The sequence below is a fragment of the Myotis myotis genome, unplaced genomic scaffold (assembly GCF_014108235.1).
Source record: "Myotis myotis isolate mMyoMyo1 unplaced genomic scaffold, mMyoMyo1.p scaffold_m19_p_2, whole genome shotgun sequence".
Taxonomy (NCBI): Eukaryota; Metazoa; Chordata; class Mammalia; order Chiroptera; family Vespertilionidae; genus Myotis; species Myotis myotis.
This window is the reverse complement of record NW_023416324.1, coordinates 34,586,742-34,608,034: the sequence shown is the minus strand read 5'-3', so window position 1 is coordinate 34,608,034 and position 21,293 is coordinate 34,586,742. Positions and strand designations below refer to the sequence as shown.

Sequence of the window (21,293 nt, the reverse complement as noted above, 5' to 3'; positions counted from 1 at the left end):
CCAGCCGGGAACAATAACATTTTCTTTTCTTTACAGAGAGGAAGTTGAATATAAGGGAAGAGTAAAAAGCCAACGAGGAGGAAAGAGTAAGAAGATGTCTGTAAATAAAAAAGTTTATGTTCCCAAAAAAATGCAATAATACCACAGTAGCAATGCTAGTTAACACAATACAAAAAAATCAAAAAATAAGAGATGAGAAAATAGAAACCTATAAACATATTTAAATAGATTAAGATGTGTCTCAATATACCCCTCCCCCTCTGCTTTCAACTGAGAACAAAGTTGATCAGAAATGCAGCATTGTGAGTTATGCCTTATTTAGTATTAGAGATGCATATTCATACCATAATTAATCCTTCAAGTTAAAACATGCAAAGTGATTCAATCTGGACCAACATTTAGAAAAATTTTAAGATCAACATTTCCTCTTCAAATGATTGCTGAAAGAGGGACAACTTTAGGAGCTCAAGGAAAATTGCAAGAGTCAAGAGCAAAAAGCAATGAGTAGGTGAAAAGAAGAATTTGCGTTGAAAAAGAGGTAGAAATTCAGGCTTCTCCTGACATAACTGGTTATAACACTCTGCAGAATTAAAGGGAAACAAAGATTAGATTAAACTTACTATAATTCCATCTGCGTGCTTCTCCGAATTACACTGGTCCTTAAGGAAAAATGTTAAAAATATTAACTTCATTCTCTCATTTAAGCAACTGCTGTGTATTTTCTTCCCTATTAAGAAAGCTTATTTTATCAGGTAACTAACAATGTTAGAAAACTATTTCTTTGCTTCCATTAAGATTTTAATTCCATTTGTACATTCCTAACCAAACATAATTCTATCACCTGCTACACAATCAACACCAACAGCAAGGCAATTATTTTTCCATACAAGCATTTAATTAAGTTCATTGTAGAACTATCCTATTGAACTGTGTAGTCTCCCTAAATGACTAAATGTAGATATGCTAATTTAGGATTGAAGACAATATTTCTGGGTTCAAATTTATAGTAAATGTCCCAAACTCTTACTGTACTTGAAAGGTATGACAATCATGTACCCTTAAAAACTCAGTATAGACACCATTTCCCATATTCGGACTATTGGCCCAACAATTATACTAATACTTTTCTAAATAGATGACATGATTTTGCTTTCAGTAAACATAATCATTATATTCATGGAAATGATGATATAGGGAGCTAACTAATTCACTTATTCCATCAAGTACTATCATATATATATATATATTGATTTCAGAGGGGAGAGGGAAAGAAATATCAATGATGAGAATCATGGATCAGCTGCCTCCTGCATGCCCCCTACTGGCTATTGAGCCTGCAACCAGGGCATATGCCTTTGACCGGAATCGAACCCAGGACCCTTCAGTCCACAAGCCGACGCTCTATCCACTGAGCCAAGCCAGCTAGGGTGGTAGGTACTACCTTAATCCTTTAGGTACTTGAGGGTGACAGTGGTGGAAAGCTATCAACACATTACTGTTTTTACTCAGACAGTATATTTAAACTTTAAATAAAACTAATGAAAGTTTTAACTTCATATAATCAGTAAGTTTTCAAGTGTTAACAGAAACTAATATTTGATCTTGGTTTTAAACATAATGGCCAAGTTTTATCTCGTTTATTGATAACTTTTTCTTTTTTTAATTATTGAGCTTACTTAGAAATCTACATATGGAAGGGTCAAACAAGAGCAATTTGAAAATTGGAGGATGCTTTAATTATTTTTATTTTTTTGTAGTGCATGTGCAGAAAAAAATTAACATTGGAAGCCTAAAATAGCTATCCTTAGAAAAGCCTGCTTGTAAAGTTGTTTTGGCTGGTATCTAGGAAATTCTGTTTCAGGAGGGTTCCCACTACCCTAACTAATAAGGGTAGCTCACTGTTGCCTAAACAATATGGTTTATTCTGAACACCTGCTTTCGTTCTGGAAGTCTGGAATCTTGGTAAATGCTAAATAGAGAGTGCTTATATGACAAACCTCCAATAAAAACCTTGGGTGTTGAAAAAACAAACATATAACATCTTGGGTTTTGAGTCTCTGATGAACTTCCCTGATAAACAACATTCATATGTGTTGTCACAGTTTGATGCTGGAGGAATTCAGCACATGCTGAATGACTCCACTGGAAGAAGACTCTTGGAAGCTTATGCCTGGTTTCCTCTGGATTTTGCCCCATGTGCCTTCTACCTTTGCTGAGTTTGCTGTAATAAATCATAGCTTTGGGTATGACTACACGCAATGTCTTATAAGTCCTCCAAGTGAATCACCAAACTAGGTGGTTTTGGGAACCTTAGACTCAATGCATATCTTTTGTATATCTCTGAGAATAACTGCATTTTGATACCTTCATAATTCATGTCGGGATTTCCCCCTTTATTTGCACAAATGAATTAACTATGTATCTAGAATACCCAAAGTTTCAGAAATTCTTAATAGAATTAGTTGAAAATAAACTATTGAGAATTAAATAGGAAGAAATTTAGTTTCTTGTTCAGATGATATTTTAATTTACTTTTAGCTTTCCCCTATTAATTTCTGAATATTAAAAATTGATTTTTCCAAAGTACTTCTTAGTAATATTACATACTTGTGGTAGATTAAATTTTCCAAAAATGGTCCCAACATGAGATAAGAATTCATGTCTTCTATCCTTGAACTCAGGTGGGCCTTTATAACAGTCTACTGATTAATAGCAGAAGTGACTATAGGTGACCTCTGTGATAGGTCATGGAAATGCCACAACCATTTACCTTGTTTTCTTAGAACCCAGCCACCACACTATGAGAAAGCCCAAGTGGCAATGTAGAAGACTACATGGAGAAGAACCCAGACTCCCAGCCAATTTCCCAGGTATGAGTCACGCTGAAAGTGGGTTCTCTGTCCCCCACTTCACTGCCCTCCCCCTGCCCAATCAAGCCACATAGGTGACATTGCATAAAGCAGAAACAAGTCTTGAGGCCTATCCAAATTGAAGATTTGGGAGCAAAAACAAATTACTGTTGCTATTTTAAGATACTGAGTTTGGGGGTGCCTTGTTATGTAGCAATAGAACACTCATATATTGTATTACATTATCTAAGAAAGCTACCACTTCTAATTCTGACTTAATTTTTTTAAAACTTAAATATGTGACCATTTGCCCTCCCCCAAAAGGTTCTTGATTAATAATGCATGCTATTTACAGATAATTTTAAATTGGGATTTATAATTTTTGTTACTATTGTGGTTTGTCATTTAAGGCGGAGTCAAATCTATAAACCCATAGACTATCAAATGCCTTACTGTCAATCCATTCCCATCAAGAACTTTAGGGAGTTTGTCCTATTATTTAAAAAGGCTTACACTCATCCCCCCCCCCCCCCCCGCCCCTGACTTCCACCTTTCTTTTTGTTGTTTGTTTTGGAAGTAAATCACAAATTAACCTTTATTGGGATCAGCTAACGCTGAATCTCAAGTATCACTGAACCAGAGATTCAATTGAATTCAATATGAATCATGTTAATGAAACAAACAAATGGTCTAATGCAGTGGTCGGCAAACCGCGGCTTGTGAGCCACATGCGGCTCTTTGGCCCCTTGAGTGTGGCTCTTCCACAAAATACCACGTGCGGGCGCGCACGGACAGTGCGATTGAAACTTCGTGGCCCATGCGCAGAAGCTGGTTTTTGGAAAGGAGATAGACAAAACAGTATACAAGACGAGTGTGGATGGGACGTTTTTAGCAAAGGCCAGCTTAGGAGTACCCTAATTAAGTTAATAACAATGTACCTACCTATATAGTTTAAGTTTAAAAAATTTGGCTCTCAAAAGAAATTTCAATCGTTGTACTGTTGATATTTGGTTCTGTTGACTAATGAGTTTGCCAACCACTGGTCTAATGCTACTTCCCACTTAAATCCTATCTAATAAAGAGGGAATATGCTAATTGACCCTCCCGCTATTGCAAAGATGGCGGCAACCACAGCCACAAGATGGCAGCGCCCAGTCCCCCTCAGCCCCACCAGGGCAGTAGGCGGGCCCAGCCTTGCTGTGCACCTGCCTCCAGAGTCCCCAGTCCCCTCAGCCCCCTAGCCCCCCAGGGCCGCCCAAGGCTCAGGTAACCAGGGCCGGCCAAGGCTTGTGGCAGCAGCAGAGGTGTGATGGGCCGTCGCCTTCCCCTGATCACCCAGTCGCCTCCCGCCCCTGAGGGCTCCCGGACTGTGAGAGGGGGCAGGCCGGGCTGAAGGACTCTCCTTCCAGTGCATGAATTTTCATGCACTGGGCCTCTAGTTATGTTGTAAGTGCTTATTAAATCCTAATACAATAGCTATTCTCTTCTCTGAACATACCAGCATGCCTGTGTTTAAGAAGTATGACAGTGAACAAAAACATCAGCACCACGTAATTTGGGAAGACTTTTGATCAGAATTTCAGACTCCAATATTTTTAAAACCATGCCTACCAAAAAAAAAAATACATGAAATATATCCCCATCTTTCTAATGAAGCAATGTTGTCTAGTGAACACTTTTTAAATTACATACTTATAAATTTATTATAAAATAAAATTTCTAATTCAACTGAATATCCATATGCAAAAAAATAAATGCATTTGGACCCTCTACCTCACACCACAAAGATTAACTCAAAGAGGGTCATAGACCTAAATGTAAGAGCTAAAACTATAAAACTCTTAGAAGAAAACACAGGACTAAACCCTCGTGACCTTGGAGTAGGCAATGATTTCTAAATAAGCCATCAAATGCACAAGCAACAGAAGACTGATAAGTTGGACTTCGTGAAAATTTAAAAATTGCCTGCTTCTAAAGATAGCAGTATCAAGAAAGTGAAAGACAACCCAAATACTTGAAGAAAAATCTGTAAATCACATATCCGATAAGAACTTGTATCCAGAATATGAAAAATCATTCTTACAACTTAATAAAATAAACAACTCAGCTAAAAAATGGGCAAAGAATTTGAATAGACATTTCTCCAAAGAAAATGTATGAATGCTAACAGGCACATGAAAAGATGTTCAACATCATTGTTTTTCACAGAAATGCAAATGAAAACCACAATGAGATACCACCACAATGACTATAATAAAAAAGACAATAATAAATGTTGGTGTGAATGTGGAGAAAATGGAACCCTTATACATTGCAAGTGGGAAAGTAAAATGGTATGGCTGCTTTGGGAAATAGTTTAGCAGTTTCTTAAGAAGTTATACAGAGTTACCATATGACCCAGAAATACCACTCTTAGGTATATACTGAAGAGAAACGAAAGTATATTTCCAAACAAAAACATTATAGGCAAATGCTCATAACAGCAGTATTCAGTATGGCCCCCAAAATTAAAACAATCCAATTATTCATCAACTGATGAATGGATCAACAAAATGTAGTGTATCCATTCAATGAAATATTATTCAGGAATAAAAAGAAATTAAGTCCTGATACATGGATGAACCTTGAAAACATGCTAAGTGAAAAAAGCCAGTCACAAAGGACTACGTATTTTATGATCCTAAATATATCTAATGTCCAAAATAGGCAAATTTAGAGACAGAAAGTAGATCAGTGATTGCCAAGGATTGGAAGAAGCACAGGGTAGCGAGAGAGATAGTGAAAGAGTGCTGAACAGTCACGGCATTTTTTGGGGGTGATAAAAATTTGCTAAAATTAGATTACGGTGACGGTTGTACAACTTTGTAACTACACTAAAAACCATTAAAGTGTACTCTTTAAATTAGTGAGCCTTATTGGCATATAAATTATGTATCAATAAAGCTTTTTTTAAGTCTGACAAGAAATTAATGCATACTAATGAAAATATAAAGTCTACGCAGAAAAATGTGCTGAAGAGAGAACCTGGGATCTAAGGACAATTTAAATATACAGTCTACTTTAAAAGTATCAATGAACAGACAACTTAATTCTGAAAGGATAATCTAGACCTGTGCTGTCCAGTTTGGTAGTCACTGAGTCACATCTGGCTATTGAGCACTTAAAGTATGGGCTAGTTCAAAGTGTAAAATAAACCTAGAATAGTAAAGACTTGGTGCCAAAAAGACCCACAAAACACCATTAAAAAAAAACTCCCACTAAGAAAGACTATGAACTATCTCATTAATGAATTTTTATATTGATAACATGTTAAAATGATAATATTTTGGACATACTGGGTTAAATAAACTACATTAATAAAATTGATTTTATTTGCTTATATAGTTGTAGGATATGGTCATATCACCTAATCTTTTTAAAAATATATATATATTTGTATTTGATTTCAGAGAGGAAGAAAGAGGGAGAGAGAGAGAAATATCAATGATGAGAGAGAATCATTGATTGGCTGCCTTCTGCATGCCCCACACTGGGTTATTAAGCCCAGAACATGTGCCCTGACCACGGAATTGAACCATGACCTCCTGGTTCTTAGGTTGACACTCAACCACTGAGCTACACAGGCAGGGCTCACTTAATCCTGATGAAGAGCTGGTCAAGTCCCCAACTGTAGGAACCTCCCAGATTATCTCTGCTTTGCTCTCTCCTCCTGCCCCTCACTTCCTCTGCAGTTCCCTATGAGTGGTCACTAGCCGTCTCTATTGGTATAAAGGAAGAAATAAGTCTTCTGAGTTAACACAGCCCACCTGAAAATCCCACTAAACGAGTGGTGCCCAGGCTTTGCTGCATAGCAAAATCTTCCAGAAATTTTAAATTCCCAATGCCCAGGTGATATCCCATACCAATGATAACAGAATATGAGAGCAGGGGAGCCAGGTATCAGAACTGTTAAAGATGCCCAGGGTGATTCCAATGGGCAGCAAAAAGTTTGGAAACCAATGCACTGAAATCATTTAGAACTTCTAAGATGAAAGAACCAAAACTGGTAGGAGCTTAAACTTCTACCCACAGCATGTTGCCTCTAAGTAGATAATACTAAACTGACCCAGAACAATAAAAGTATCAAATCAGCTATCTTCTTATATCCCTTTAGGGTCTCAGATGGTAATATTTCAAACTAGCTGATTCCAACATTTTATTATCTTACTAGAATAGTCCTCCAAAGTGGCTATATCAATTTATATTTCCATTAGTATTAGATGGAAGTTCTCCCATTTTTACCAACATGTGACAATGTCATTTAAAATTTTATGTCCTCCTAAAATTATTTAACAGACACTTTAGGACTTGTTGTATACCTGCTATAAGAGCATTACAAATGCTAATTCATTTAAGTCTCACACCATCAGTAAGGGTACAGGTACTATTATTATCCACATTTTATAAAGAAGACCACAGTACAGAGAGGATGAATAAACTTGCTCACATGGTGAAGCAAGGATTCCAACCCAGACAGTCTGGCTCCAAAATCCATGCACCTAAAGATAATATAATGCTGCCTCTCATTATTATTTGAAAACCCAGTATCTTAATCAGTTTAATCAGATTTACCCAGATTAATTCATAAGGCACAACAGAAATGTGGCTAAACAACAAAAAAAAATCACACATATAGTAAAAAAACTAAACCATGTAACAATGAAAAATTATGTATTAGAAAAATTCATTCAAAATTCACAATTATTTATCAGGCCCCCAGTATGTGGCAGGCAACTGTTCTAGGCACTGGAGTGGCATTATGGATAATACAGTGGTAGTATAGACAATAATTCAAAGTATATTTTATTTCATGAATACAGAACAGCAATTTTAAATAGTGGTTCATTAACGTAGTTTAGTACCAGAAAGAAATCTGTAACACAATTTTTTAAAATATATCTTGATTATACTCTTCATTATAAATGACAAAAAGACATCTACTAAAATTTAATTCCCTTTCTTGTTAAGAAAAACATTTTTGTTGAAGGTTTTGCAAACTATGTCCCCATTTCAAGCAGGCACATGCTGATAGGTAACATCCAAACACAACAGTTGTTCAACAGTACCAGGAACCCCACAATACAATTTACTGGAGAAAGGTACACATTTTAGAACTGAGGTTTTGGGTTTTTAAGAAAAATATAACTACAATTATTAAATGTCATTAAAACAAAGTAATCAAAAGTAAAATTTACTTACTTTAGCAATCTGCAGCAACACAATGCAGTGTTTAATTGATTCTACCATGCTCTATAAAAACAAAACACTAATTTTAGGTTCTTGCCCTGGATAAAATGGTCATATGGTGTTAAAGCTCAAATAGAAAAATGAGTTCAGATATACAGGGTTTAGGTCTATACTACAAAAGAAACACCCTCTCTAGATATCCAGTGGGTTTTAACATGGTGAGTGTCAAATGAAGTTATTATTAGCAATTCTACAAATTGTTAAGGAATGCCAAAAAATGTTAATCTAGACTGAATAATATCTAAATGATCTTCAACAGCTGGCAACCCACCATAAATTTCTACAACGTCCATTCAAGACTTTTATGGAATTATGGAGAATATAAAGGATCCTATCAAAATATTGGTGAACGTGGGATACTACTTTGCCTGTTTTTAAATGCAGCCCATTAGTAGCCCATTATATAAAGTCAGAAAACCAGGACATTAGAAAACTTGAATTACAATATATTTTAATTTATAAAAGAGAATACACGCTGTGGATAGATGACACCTTTTATCCAAGGATCTCAAATAGACAAGACCAGGAAAAGATAAAATGGCACACAAAGTCAATTGCAATTAGAGGAACTATTCATTTAAATTCCTTTAGAAAACAATACAGTTATTAAAATACCCTTGTAAAAACTCATAAAATTAAATTGCCCTTATTAATAATAGGAGCAACTTAAAATACAAATAACATTTTAAAGTACTTTCTAACACAAAGGCAGAATTTATGAAATATATAACTTACATTTGTTGTCTCTTTGAGAGTTTCAATCTTCTGTGAAAAATAATAAGTTTAAACAGAAATCATCAGAAGCACAAAGAGGTATTATTGTTTTTTACTGGTTAGTCATTTAAAGAATTTTACCAAAATGTACTCATTACTCTGAGTGCAGGCAGGCTAGGAAGGGAGTACTTTTGGTTATACTTCATGTCTTTATTTATTTTAATTTAAATCAAATATTTCGATTAAAAATTCAGACATTTTATGAATTATACCCTCAAATAAAATTCATGTGATTCCATTAATAACTTGTAAAAACAATATAAAACATTTTTATTCCTTACCTAAAATAAGTTTTTTCTATAGATTCACTTTGTGATTGTAAAATACTAATTTTAGAATCACCTTAAACTTTGCTAAGTTGTTTAAAAATGACATGGTACTAAATTCAAAAACTATGACTGGAAGGTGAGTTAAACATGAAATGCTACTATAACCAAGTGTAAAACAGCCAAATGCAAGACTATGGTCAACAGAAGTGGAAAAAAATAAAGTTGCATTAGGAAAATTAGTCATAGATAGAAAAAAATGTAAATTAAAAAAAGAAAATAATATTCAAACTATAAAGTAGCTGTCAGAAATTCAAGGGAGGACAGTGGCAGAATTAAGAACTAAAATTAAAGCAACACTTGTTTTGTTTACTCATGTGTGGCTTGTTTATTCTGAAAATTCGTACAGGTTGGTTTATTAATTTGAAATGATCATGTGTAAATTTAATAACTTTCTACCTTCAACATGATACCTGAAAAGGAAAAAACTTACTCCTAGGAAGATGGTACTTATAACAAGGGAAGCATATTAAAATTTTGTGCATTGCCCTTTTGTTTAGTTATGAAAACATAACAAAAATTCACCACAAAACTCCCCTTGAAGTCTATGTGGCAGTCGTATTATAATAAGTCAATAACAGTCAATAACACTGAGGTCCTTCTGTTATTTCTCCAAAAGGCTCTTGAATTTAAAAAAATTTAAGTCAAAACATGAAGTTACCTTTCTCTGTTCATCATCTTTGCAGTTTTGAAGTTTGTCATCAAAAAGCTACAGGATTAAAAAAATGATTATAGAATCACGCCACATTACTACATTGTGCACATTTACTAAACATAGAAAAGCAAAGTTTAGTTCTTCCGCACACTTCTCCCAGGGATGATTTATATGTATTTTCAAGATAACGTATGTTTTTTTCAAGGCATTGTACCAAGTCAAATTCTATTGAATTATTTTAAATGGTCAGGAATAATTACACTGGTGAGATCACAAGTAAAACATGTGACTTTTAAGAGCTTAAAATAATAATTCAAACCTAAGTTTTTTCCACTTTGTTATTCAAGTTTATCAACACCCCTTTTTTCCTCCCAGAACCTATGGTTGTAATTAATTTTAAAGTCGAAACTGAAGAAGACAATTTCAATAATAAAGGAAGTAGAGAATCACCTCTCCCAATCCCCAAATCCCCAAATGGAAAAAGCAAGGCCTACCCTAGCCCGTTTGGCTCAATGGATAGAATGTCAGTCTGTGGGTGGAAAGGTCCCAAGTTCCATTCCGGTCAAGGGCACATGCCTGCGTTGCAGGCTCAATCTCTAGCCCTGGTCGGGGCACGTGCAGGAGGCAACCAATCGATGTTTCTCTCTCTCCATCTCTCCCCCATATACCTCAGGTGAGGATAAAAAAAAAAAAAAAAAAAAAAAAAAAAAAAGGCAAGGCCTTAGAAATAGAGCCACTTAAAGTTTACCGCTTTCACGGAATTTTTAAACAGAATGTGAAGCTAATCTTGTCTTGCTTTCTTCTAATTATGTCTAGATATTTACCTTTTTAATGACCAAAAAAGTACATTATGTACATATACTATTTACCAATATTATTAGAGATAAAGATCTTTGAAATTAAGTCACCAAAATCTTTTAATAAATCAGCTTTAAAAATTAGTGAAGAACCACAAAAGGGTTGTAAATTAATATCAAATCAATAACTGTTTTTACTCAAAATCAAGCTCAATAACATTTGCTACTTTATATAAGTTCAATATATAAACAAATGCCATACCTTTAATTGTTCTATTAAGATTTGCAGGTAAGCATCAGCCTCTGTAAGTTTCTTATCAAAGTCTTGGACACTAGGAACAAATCCTGAATCCAGACCCTAGAGAAAAAGAAAATTTACAATAAATCTAGCAATACCCAAGCAACACTTAATAGTACAAAAGATACTTCATCATTCACACGTGGCATTATAATTTTTAAGTTAAATTCAGTACTTTTACAAAAATAAGAGGTCTGTTTAAATTATTTAAATTCTCCAAGGACGATGGTACATCAATCTCCTCATGAACTTCTAGCACTATTCCCTTGTCATCAATTAACATGTGCTGGTTCTCAAATTCGGATTCACCTTGCTATTCAGAATCACTTTCTTTTCTCCCAAAAAGCCCCATAAAAACTCCCAGTCACCTCCAGACCAACAGTAATTCAGCTAAAGGAACATACACAAAACAACCTACATTACCTATTTTCCCTCTACTTTTTGTTCAGTCCATCCCTCCAGTCCTTTAATTTTAACTTCATATTCTCACTACTTAGTTCTCCAGTTCCTTAACCTACCTCATTAGCTGTTTTCCTCCTCCTCCCTTATTAAAAGAAAAAAAATAACCTAAGAATTCTTACTTTGTCTAAGAAGAGTACTGTAAGTGAAACTGACAACACTTCTGTCTTAATCAAGTTCCCTCCTCACTTTCACCCTTGGCATAAACACTACACTCTGGACAAGGAGTAAATGTTTACTTATTTAGAGGACCCACTTATTTCTCAGTTTAATGTCTGGCATTTGCATGTCCTACTTTTTGTACCCTAAAATTTTTAAGTTCCAAGAGCATGGGATTCCTATTTTTTAACTCTACTTACTCAAAAGAAACTTTTGAGTTCTTAATCATCTCTTACATGAAAAACACAATCCTGGGTGTAAAAGACAAAACGTTGGAGACTGAACAAGACTATTAGCTTGCCATATTTGCATGCTCAGATGTCATGCAGTTAAACTGGGAAATAAAGGTCTGGAACTACTAATGTAACATTCCCACCTAACCACAAAACTCTGTAAATGGGTGAAAAATAGTAGTTCAACATACTATATACTTGACTTTCACTTGTCATATCTTCCCTGCCTTTGGCCAACATATACTCATCATTTTCACATTCCCCATTTTGGTAAACTGAGGTCAGAATTCACTTTTTATTACACTAATTCCTCATCTTTGTGTAATACTTTAAACGTGACTGAAGCACTTCCACTTCCCTTATCTTAAACACCAGATTGAGATGGTATAGTATTATGGAAACACCAATGGGTTGACAAACCTGGTTTCTAATTGCAGCTCAGTTACTAACAGATACTGTGTCTCTCCAAGCCGCTCTTTTCTTACCTAACAAATACAGGCGTCCTCTCCTACTAATATTAATGTGGCAGCTATTACCTCACTAAGAATATATAGTTACTAACACTATCAATTACTACTATTAGTATTGTTGCTCTTCCTAAACTAAAATTTAAATTCTGAATCAAAACAATAAAAACTTAAGTCCTGTTTAGACCATGAGAAAATCAATGCATTTCTTTTTCAAATTCAAAGGCAATAAACTGCCTACATTTTTACATGTTTGTAAAGAAACTGCTTGAAATTAGTATTGGAAAACCTCTTCCCAATGAGAGATGTCACGTATAAAAACAAAATATAAGGAAAAAAATCATAAAACTATGTATGCCAAATCCACATATATTTATAAAAGTGTGGCTAAATAGCTTCATTTTAAAAGATAACTCAAAAAACTTCCTATTAGAAACATTTATTATGTGCAGTAGGATGATAACAGATGTGGAAAGGAAGGATAAATCCGTCACATTTCAGAGTTACTATTGTACTATTCTTAGAAAGGAGTAATTTATTTCCACATTACTATACCTCTCCCTCCCCCCACCTCCAAAAAAAAAATTGTAAGGACTGCTTGGCTTGGTTTATGTTTTGTTTAAAAAAGCAATATAATATTATCAATAATTTAATTATAAAACGCAGTTAAAATCAGCTAAATACATTGTTCTTGCTAAATATCAAAAAGGTCAATGGCACATTCAAAAATGAATAAAAGGTGAAGCATCTTGGAAAGAGAGAAAGTGATTTCTAAGAATTTTCCCTCTTCTGAATCCACTTAGAACTACCATTGTAAAATCTAATTAACCTACGCTTTTGAACAATCCTTATCCACTAAAAGTCTCTAGTCAATACATAGAAACAAATTAGATTTAAATTACTGAGATTTAAACCCACATGAATTAATTCTTCAAAAACAACCCTTTAATCATATGAACTTCACCTTGGCTCTTTTCTCAGTCCTGCCTCTAGTCTTCCACAACATTCCTATACCGTTAGAATAAACTCCACATGGGACAACATCCAAGTCAAAGATCTACTCAGCAACCCATCTTTCTGTATGAAAGGTATGATAGAAGGTTTATTACAACAGTTATTAGCTTAAAATCCCAGAACTGGCCTAAACTCCCCTGCACTGTCATCCATAAATCTTTGGTGTACCTTAAAAACAAAATCTACATATACTGTTGCCCATCTGCAATCAATAAAATAACATTTACAAATTTATTAGTAACACAGACAAGGAATTGATAGTAATTTTCTCAAATCTAGAAAAATGCACTAGAAGAAATATAACTTTTCACTATAAATTGACTTACAGTACATAGAATCCAAGCCACCTAATCCAACCTTCCACTCATAGAAGTGACTTTTATCATATCTTTGAAAGTCATTTAATCTTTGCTTGAGTATCTAAAGACAAGGAACTTATTACTGCCTAACAAACTTTTTCATAAGAATTCCCTAAAGTCATTAACTAATTCCTCTTTCGATTCAACATTTACAATGTAAGATACAACACTTACTTATATCCTCTTTAATGGAGTTTTGTTTTAAAACCGATCATAAAAAACAGAATATAGTCCTTTACTATGTTAAGGTTGGTCTGTCTTTGAAAATAACTTAGAACATGGCAGACCCTTTAAGACAGTGTGACTTCATATTTCAAATTAATTAAACAACCTATATTTTAAATAAATCTCAATCTGCAGATTGAGAACCAAGCAGATGTACTTTCTAGTACTCTATTCACATTATCTAACATCTATCACATTTTATCCTAATTAAATATTTAAATAATTGACTTATCAAAAGGATAAGCTCCATAAGAGTGGGAACTGTGCCATTCAACATTATACCCTCCAGAACTAGCTCAGTGTTGAATGACTGTTGTGGCACTGACTACAGCCATGTGGCAACTGCTGGTGCCATGGGACCCATATCTCCTTCATGACCTCTCCTTAGCCTTTCTGTTTTCGCTCCCCTTCCCTTTTCAAACTTCCTCCTTCTCTTCTCCATATCTTTCTTTTCTTCTCATTTGTCTATGTCCTTCAGTACTGACTGAAGTGGTTCTGTAGCACTTCTGTCACTAGGGACCCAAGATGTTGCCGCTCCCCAATTTATCATATTGATGAGCCATAGTTCTGTCTTGATTTCTGTCTGAATTCATTTACAGTTTAAATTACATACAACCATTATAGATAATTAAAGATGAAATGTCCTGTGATGTAAAAGAAGTTAAATTAGAAAAACTGCAATAGAAATCAAATCTAAATCTAAGCATTAAATGAGAACTCTATGCAAAGAAAAAATATTACTTATGTATAGTAATTCTTAAAAAATAGACTATTTGTAAGAATACTTGGCTAATAAAGAAACATAAAATACATATAAAGTCAAGAAGAGTAATATATGATTTTTATATCAGGATCCATGTAATTAATTTAAAATATATACACAGAGGCACACATCTGGCCCAACTGAAGGGAAATTTTAAAAATAATATCAAGACTAGTAGAAGAATATCATACGGCCGCAAAGCTGTATAAAAGCACTCCCTATTATCTTTCTAATACTTATGGTGAGCAGTATCACTTTTCTCAGAAGACACTTCTCAAAGCTAACAAATGTCGGCAAAATTAAATGAACTTCTATTGATGACTTGGAACATTAAACACTATTTATACTTTATACATACACATAACTGAATACATCACCCCCATTAAAAAAAAAAAAAGGGTATTGAAAGGTATGTCCTTAAAACTGAAGTACATATTAATTGTAGCTGTTTTGGGGAGACTCTCTTATTAAAACTAAAACAGTACAGGAGGCAATTTTTGAGATGAAGTAAGAACTATTAATGTAATTCCTAAGGACGGAGGAAGAGTAATGAACAGTGGAGGGACAGGTGATGAAAGGTGGTTTAAGGTCTTCTGAGGTCAGAATCAGGAAATAAGAAACTTATAGGTAATTTGAGGAACTGAGAATAGCACAAGGAGAAGGGCTATAGCTGAATAATAACATTATAAAAAAAGAAATTCACAAATGAGTAATTAATTTCACATATCAAATCTTATTTCACAGCAAAACTAAGGACTAAGTACCCTGGCTATATCCAGTGCTTTCTCTTATACAGGACAAAACTGTTATTCAGTAAAAATATCTTGCAAAAAGAGAAAACGAAAATATTAGAAATAGAGACAATATTCCATGTCAGTTTCATAGAAAAGTTCAGAATAACACAGAATAAATTATCAGTAAAACTGTAAAAGGAAATAACAGCTTAAAATTTTAACAAAGGAAAAACACTCCCCTCCCTTCCCCCAATAAAAATAAGTCTCCCAATGAAAAATAAATGGCATGAATCCAGACAAAAGCAGATGATTGTTAAAAATTAGCAAAGCACAAAGCATATAATTAAAATAATGAAAACTTTGCAGAAATGTTGTTTTAATTAAAATATGAGAGTATTTGGAAAGTTAATGTTCACAATTAGCAATTTCAGGTGACATGCATCACAGATACACTTTCATCCAATGAAAGAAGTATAGCGTATACTTACAATTGAATCACTTACAATTATTTTTGAAAATTCAAGAACTGGAGAGATACCAGAAGACTGGAAAAAAGCAAGTGTGGTACTGATCTTCCATAAAGGTAAGGAAAAAAGAGAATAGAAAGTTACCATGCTGTGAGTCTGACATCAATAATTAAGTAAAGGAATAATAAGAGAAAAATCTGTAATTATACAGAGGAAAAGTAGATACATGAACAGCAAATGGCAAGTTAAAAAAAAAAAAAAAAAGAATGCCAAACTTAATGGCTTTCTGTTCCTTAGAAATCTGCTAACAAATTAAGTTTTTTTGAGAAAAGACACCATTTTGTCTTCTTACCAAATGATTTAGAATCTGGCTTAATGATGAAAAAAAAGCATATTAAAGAAACCAGAAATAGTAATAAAACCATGATTCTATGTGGAGAATGCTAATCTGTATTTTCCTTACATTGAAAATTTAGAAACATTTATAATCCCTAATGTTTGTTGTTTATCCACTTCAGCTAAGGAAAGAACAGGATTTGGAGGTATAGAGAAGTTCTAAGAGTAAGAATTGCTCCCTATTTTTAATCCTAAACAATACCCAGCTATTGATTCATTTGGAGTTGAGATTATCAATTTTAAAATGTCTATAAAATTGAGGCTATTCTCAAATTCCTCCACTGTATCTTCAGGAAGATATTTTCCACTTAAATCAATGTTCTGATAAGCTAAGGCTCCAAATTAATAGCTCATTTTTATGAACGTGGAAGCTATAGCTTTCTTAACAACAACTGCTAGGTACCCCAAGAATGGCCTAAAAGTAGGGTCTTTTTTCATAGTTCAGATTCTCTATAGATGCATAATAGATATTAAAATATTTTTCAGGCCCTTGCCAATTTGGTTAGGTGAACAGAGCACTGGCTTGTGGCCCAAAGGGTCCTAGGTTCGATTCCGGTCAAGGGCATGTTTGCAGGCTCCTCCTCAGCCCAGGCCCTGGTTGGGCTCATGCAGGAGGCAACCAACTGATGTGTTTCTCTCACATCGATGTTTCTCTGTCTTTCCCTCTCTCTTCTACTCTCCCTAAAAATCAATGGAAAAATATCCTCTGGCTAGGATTAACAAAAAATAGAAAGAAAAAGCAAGAAAAAATAACTTTTTTTCAGGATATTAAGTTTTCTGCTATATGCTGTACATGTTTTCTCACTTCGTTATCACAAAACTGTAAGATAGATAGTAAGGTAGTGCTTACCTAACTCATGCAGCTGGGATTATTTTTTTAATTGAGATTTCAACCTAATCTTTGGATTTCAAATCCATTACACTTTTCCATTAAGTCACAATGATACTTGAAAAGAATTCATAGCATAAGAGCATTAAAATGTAATCTAAAAATTGCCTGAAGGAGCCCTGACTGGTTTTGCTCAATAGTTAGAGCGTCAACCCTTGGACCAAAGGGTCATGGGTTCGATTCCAGACAAGGGCACATACCTCAGTTTTACGGATGGGGGTGCATGTGGGAGGAGGAACCAAGAGATGTTTCTCTTACTTCCATGTTTCTCTCTCTCCCCCTCCTCCCTCCCTCCCACTCTCTCTAAAAATCAATGGAAAAAATATCCTTGGGTGATGATTAAGAAAAAAAATGTTGCCGAAAGGAGCTTGATATAGTGAAAATGAGCATAAGCTTTAAGGTTAAGACTGATGTAGTTTTAAATCCTGAATCTTTAGCTTCCTAACCAATTAACCTGTATAATCAGGTGAAGTTACTTTCTCCACCTCCACTTTCTCCTACTCTACTTCCTCCACTCAAGGTTGTTGGAAAGATAAAACGAAAGAATATGTGTAAAGTAACACAACAGTAGGTGTTCTACTTCCTCTTCATAATTTGGAATGGTAAATAACCAAGATTCACCACTGCATCCCAGGCCTTACAGTGGTACCTAACATAGAGAAGTAAAAACTCAATGAATACTTGATGGATAAAAATAAAATGAACTAATAACTAGATAATACCATAAAAACATGCAACTTTAATAGAGATCTAATCAAGAAAAGGATATAAATATAAATTGTATTTAATAGTCCTTTAAAAAAATGAACAGTAAGTTAACTTTGAAGAAGAAAATAGTAATCAAAAAGGTATGAACAACAGACAAAACAGTGATAAAATACAGTCTTGGACACACACAAAAAATTCCATATGAGATGTTCAGAAAAGTATTGGGTATTATGCCTGAATCAGAAAAGGTAAATAGCACCGAATTATTACCTTGGTAACAGAGGCAAATGATATTAAGAAAGCCTTTTCTCATAAAATAATCTGATTTTTGAAAATACATTAGTTCTTTGAAAAGCAGAATCACTTTTATCTTTTTTACAGAGAAAATAGCTTATGCATTATATGCACAACAATTAATATGCATAACATTGAGTTTCTGTTTAAAAAATACCACAAAACAAATCTGAATTGCTCATATAATTAGGACAAAAAGGACTGCTTTGCCAAAGAGGAATGAGTTACAGACTCCATTGCCAAAATTCATGCACTTTAATCACAACTTTCCGCACAACTGCTTATTCTTTATGATCTCTTCATCTAACACTGACACCATTCTGTGACTTATAGAACACACCACTAATATTGATTCCATAAAGTGATTTGGTGACTCACCCACACAAAAAAGGTTTGTAATTAGTACCATCTTACTCTATTTAAATCACTGATAACTTGTCCATCCAAAAGTCTCCCCAAATTTATTTAATAAAGCCATACAAAAAGTTATTGTCAAAATTATATAAAACAAAAACTTGCAGTTTATAAATAAGATGACCAAATATCCTAGTTTGTATGAAACAGTCCCTGCTTCTGCCTGTTGTCTCAGCAAAATTATTAGCAACTTCCTTACTCTAAAAAGTGCCCCAGTTTGACCAAGATATTATTAACGTTTCTCTCTATATAATGTATGTAACTAGCATTTTAGAGATATAAAGGTCTAGAAAGCATATAAACTGCTTAAGAGGTTTCAGAAAGTAGCAAATTACTTAAAATTAAACATAAGTTTATAGACTCTGAATGTACAAAGCAAACAACAGAAACAAAAGAGACACCTGAATTCAAGTCAATTATTATTAACTTAGTCCTTACCTTATGCTAGGTAAGTGGAGACATGAGTAATAGAGAAGTTACATTTAAAAAAACTATTTTATTCACACAGACACACACTGAAATAAAACACATGAAACATATATATTACTCCTGGGGAGTGGGATTGAGGGGACGGGGGAACTTGAGACAGTTCTTTACTTTATACACTCATGTTGTCTGATGTTTTTATAAGTATGCATTTATTTTAATTCAAAAGCTTTATGTAAAAAATATTCTGAAACTGCACAGATGATAAATATTTTTAAAATTCTGTTTAACTTTCAGCTTCCAAAATTATCTGCATTATTCTTTTAACATTATCTACAAATGCTAGTGTCTTAAGAAAGTAAATTTGGCAATGCTCAAGCTGCTCAGATCCACCTTTCCAAGCAAAATAAAATGTAGCATAATGAATTTATAACATCATTTATAGATAAAGCACAAACTAGCAAAAAAGCATTTAAAAGTTAACCATCACCACTATACTAGAATAAATGCTGAGCATGATGGCCAGTAAAACAAAGCAGAATACCTGATTTTCCCCCCACATCCTTCCCGCTAATAACATGATCATGACTCAACATTCAAAAAGCAAATTAATAAAAAACAAAAATACCTCCTACATAATTCCCAACAAAGCACTGTCTGACCATGTGATATTGGCAATCAGTCAAAGCTTTTCGTTTCACACATTAGTTGGTCAGGCTACCAGGAATGTCTTAACAGTCAGAGAGTAAGTCATTCCAGGATTTAAATGAGCTCTGACCAGCATGTCTTACCAGCATGAGATGGAAAAAATACATTATTCCCCTCTCCAACCTCAGATTACTGCCTATCATTCAGCTTAACAGCATTTTGGAAAGCAAAAAGTCTCAGTATTTATAGGGATCCACCAAAAAAACCCAAATGTTTTAGGTAAGTTTCCTGAAAATTTGCTCTATGAATAACTAGAAGAAATTCACATTAATCACATAAATCCTTAAACTGAGTATCTTAGTAGTTCAAGTTTGGAAATAACTGCAAAATTCTCATTCATAACATAATCCTTGTTGAAAATCTGATTATGTTTTAAAAAATAAAACCTCATATATTCCTCTAACAAAACTGGATCTCTCTGTATAGAAAAATATCTAGAGGAAAGTAACACCCAAGGGAGCAAATGATACACTAATCAGACCAAGGGACACTCAGCTCTAGAAGGCTTTTATCTCACACAAACCAACCAAACAGCAAAAACAATAACCATGAAATAAAAAGAATAAATTCTATAACTGGTCTGGCATTTACCCTTTAAAAATTATATACGCCAAAACAGTTTTTATATATCTGATTTTAGCTTCCAGTAAATATCAAACGGAAGGAAACAGGTTCAGTTATTGCTAAAGCTGTTTAAAGTGTAATACAAATTACCCTGATTTATTTTGATAGATGTCAGAAATACATCAAGATGGTCTAAAATATGACCAGAATATATGCCCATGAATACAGGACTTGTTTTGTTCTCTACTGTATCCTCCTGGCTAGTGCTTGGCTTGTAGCAAGTACTCAACAAAAATGTTAAAAGTGAATGAAATAAGGAATTCTGAAATGTGTTTACTTGTTGGCTTTTAAACAAAAAGTAGTCAAAGTATAAGAAGTTCTTGCAAATCATAGAGTATTCATGAAAAAAATAACTTTAGTTATTAAAAATGCTTTATTTTGTAAGTCTGGATCTGAATTTTTAAAGGCTAATTAAAAGTTTTTAAGAAAAAATGAAAAATTGAATAGGAGGCAAGGCATTGTAAGACCTGGCAATGACAACTAACCTGTTCCTCTAAGAACGCATTCTCTCATGACAAATCTTATCATGAGCACTGCTTTACACATATTGCTCTGGGCTTAGAACTCGGCATTAAAATGATTTATTCAGTAGGAATCTCTATGATTATGGTATCTTCTGGAAGATTTGGGGAATGCCAAGATGAAATAGATATCCTGCCCTAAGAAGTTTCAAATCTATCATATCTAATAAAAGGGTAATATGCAAATTAACCATCACTCCATCACAAAATATGGCAGCACCCAGTCCTCTCAGCTCTGCCGGAGTCCCCCAGTCCCGGGGGGATGGCCACTGAGAGCAGGCAGTGTGAGCGGCCTTGTGGAATGCTTGCTTCGTCTCTGCGCCCAGCTCAGGCCAGCCCCCCCACCCCAGCCAGAGCGGACACGGACAGGGACAGGGGGGCCAGCCACAGCCTCCGTGGCCAAGCGCAGGCCCAGAGAGACGGCGGGCCCGCCTCCTGTGGAAGCAGC

At 34.3% G+C, this 21,293-nt stretch overlaps 1 protein-coding gene across 22 annotated transcripts in view; it reads right to left on the bottom strand.

Moving 5' to 3' along the window:
• OSBPL9 (oxysterol binding protein like 9) overlaps nt 1-21,293 on the bottom strand; it is a 148,445-nt gene that overhangs the window by 30,546 nt on the left and 96,606 nt on the right. For 8 of the 22 annotated variants that reach the window (XR_004974057.1, XM_036349760.1, XM_036349770.1 and 5 more), the window contains 6 exons: nt 15,887-15,970; nt 10,950-11,045; nt 9,897-9,944; nt 8,871-8,900; nt 8,088-8,138; nt 621-659 (listed from right to left, as the gene is read on the bottom strand). Coding sequence is in view for 21 of the 22 variants with exons in the window: in XM_036349760.1 (XP_036205653.1) it covers nt 621-659; nt 8,088-8,138; nt 8,871-8,900; nt 9,897-9,944; nt 10,950-11,045; nt 15,887-15,970 (348 nt within the window). In the remaining variant the exon portion in view is untranslated. Of the gene's footprint in view, nt 1-620; nt 660-8,087; nt 8,139-8,870; nt 8,901-9,896; nt 9,945-10,949; nt 11,046-13,267; nt 13,381-15,886; nt 15,971-21,293 lie in introns of those variants that run through there. The other 14 variants (XM_036349764.1, XM_036349776.1, XM_036349780.1 and 11 more) reach the window with 11 other exon arrangements.